The following is a 1,549-nucleotide window of genomic DNA, read 5'->3' on the forward strand; positions in this document are numbered from 1 at the left end:
AGCGGATGGGGGGGGGGGTCCAACCCCTGGGGACCGTGGCCACCCCCATGTCCCCCTCGTAGCCGCCTTCCTGGTGCATGTGGCCAGCTCCTGCCCGCTGGCGGCCAATGGCTCCGCGCTGGCCTTCGGCTTCACCCTCATCTTCAACAAGAACCCGCTGGTCTGCTACAACCCCGACGCCCGGCACTTCATCCCCTGCGACTGGGGGCTGCTCCACGGTGTCGCCGGCCTGGTGGCCACCTTCCTCAACAACGACACTGCCTGGGTGCAGCGTGCTGAAGACCGGCGCCAGGCTTGCCGCGACCTGGCCACCCACTTCTGGGCCTCCACGGCGCTGCGGCGGAGTAAGCCCTGCAGCGCGTTGCACGGGCATTGCACGGGGCGTTGCATGGGGTGTTGCATGGGGTGTTGCACAGGGCATTGCATGAGGTGTTGGATGGGGAATACATGGGGACACTGCACGGGGACGTTGCACAGGGACGTTGCGCGGGGCGTTGCATGGGACATTGAATGGGATGTTGCACAGGGACGTTGCATGGGGACATCACACGGGGAATGCACGGGGATGTTGCATGGGGACATTGCACAGGGCATTGTACGGGACATTGAGTGGGGACGTTGCACGGGGCGTTGTACGGGACGTGCGCAGGCACACGCACGGGGACATTGCACGGGGACATTGCATGGGCTGTCACATCAGCCACTGCGCAGGACACCACGTGGGGTGGGGAGGGGACCGTCACCGCTGCTGATGGTCCCCTCCCCACCCCAGCACCACCCCAAGTCCGCATCGTCCCCGTCCCCCTCCCCAACACCCCGAACGCCGTCCTCCTCACCTGCCACGTCTGGGGCTTCTACCCCCCCGAGGTGACCGTCCTCTGGCTGCACAACGGGGACATGGTGGCCACCGGCGACACCACCAAGCTCCTGCCCAACGGCGACTGGACCTACCAGACGCAGGTGACCCTGATGGTCACTGCCAAGGCTGGGGACACCTTCACGTGCTTCGTGCAGCACGCCAGCCTGGACCGGTCCCTCCAGGAGGACTGGGGTGAGCACAGGTGACGGGGACGTGGCACCCGCATGCCTGGGTCCCCAGTGGCTCAGCGCGGCTGCTCTGTCCCCACAGGTCCTGGCTTGTCCCTGGGCTTGATGGTGAAAGTGGTGATGGCGGCGGTGATAATGACCCTGGGGCTGGTGGTCTTCGCTGCTGGCACCTTCATCTACTGTCGCCAGGCTCCGGGTGAGGGACATGCATGGGGACACACGTGTGTGGCATGTGGGGGACACGGCACCCACCTGAATTAGGGGTGTCCCTAATTTGTCTTCTTACATCTGCCAGGTCCTGGTCCTGGTCCTGGTCCTGGTCCTGGTTCATGTCCTGGTCCTGGTCCTGGATCTGGTCCCAGTCCCGGTCCTGGTCCCCATCCTGGTCCCTCCGTGGCCACGTGTGACCATGCAGTCACCAAACTCTGAGCTCCCAGCCCCAGGGCAGAGCCCCCCCCCCCCCCGCAGACCCGGGGCCCAGGGGGCCGGGGCTCCCCACGGA

The 1,549-nt window shown here is 66.0% G+C and overlaps 1 protein-coding gene across 1 annotated transcript in view; it reads left to right on the forward strand.

Annotated features, from left to right (window-relative positions):
* The window catches only part of LOC103907819, a 7,884-nt gene that overhangs the window by 1,738 nt on the left and 4,597 nt on the right, over positions 1-1,549 (forward strand). Inside the window, exons 3-5 of the mRNA XM_009290094.1 lie at positions 63-344; positions 773-1,051; positions 1,130-1,243. Coding sequence (XP_009288369.1) covers positions 63-344; positions 773-1,051; positions 1,130-1,243 — 675 coding nt within the window. The remainder of the gene's footprint in view (positions 1-62; positions 345-772; positions 1,052-1,129; positions 1,244-1,549) is intronic.

This window comes from Aptenodytes forsteri, unplaced genomic scaffold, assembly GCF_000699145.1.
Source record: "Aptenodytes forsteri isolate BGI_AS27 unplaced genomic scaffold, ASM69914v1 Scaffold474, whole genome shotgun sequence".
In the NCBI taxonomy this organism is placed as follows: Eukaryota; Metazoa; Chordata; class Aves; order Sphenisciformes; family Spheniscidae; genus Aptenodytes; species Aptenodytes forsteri.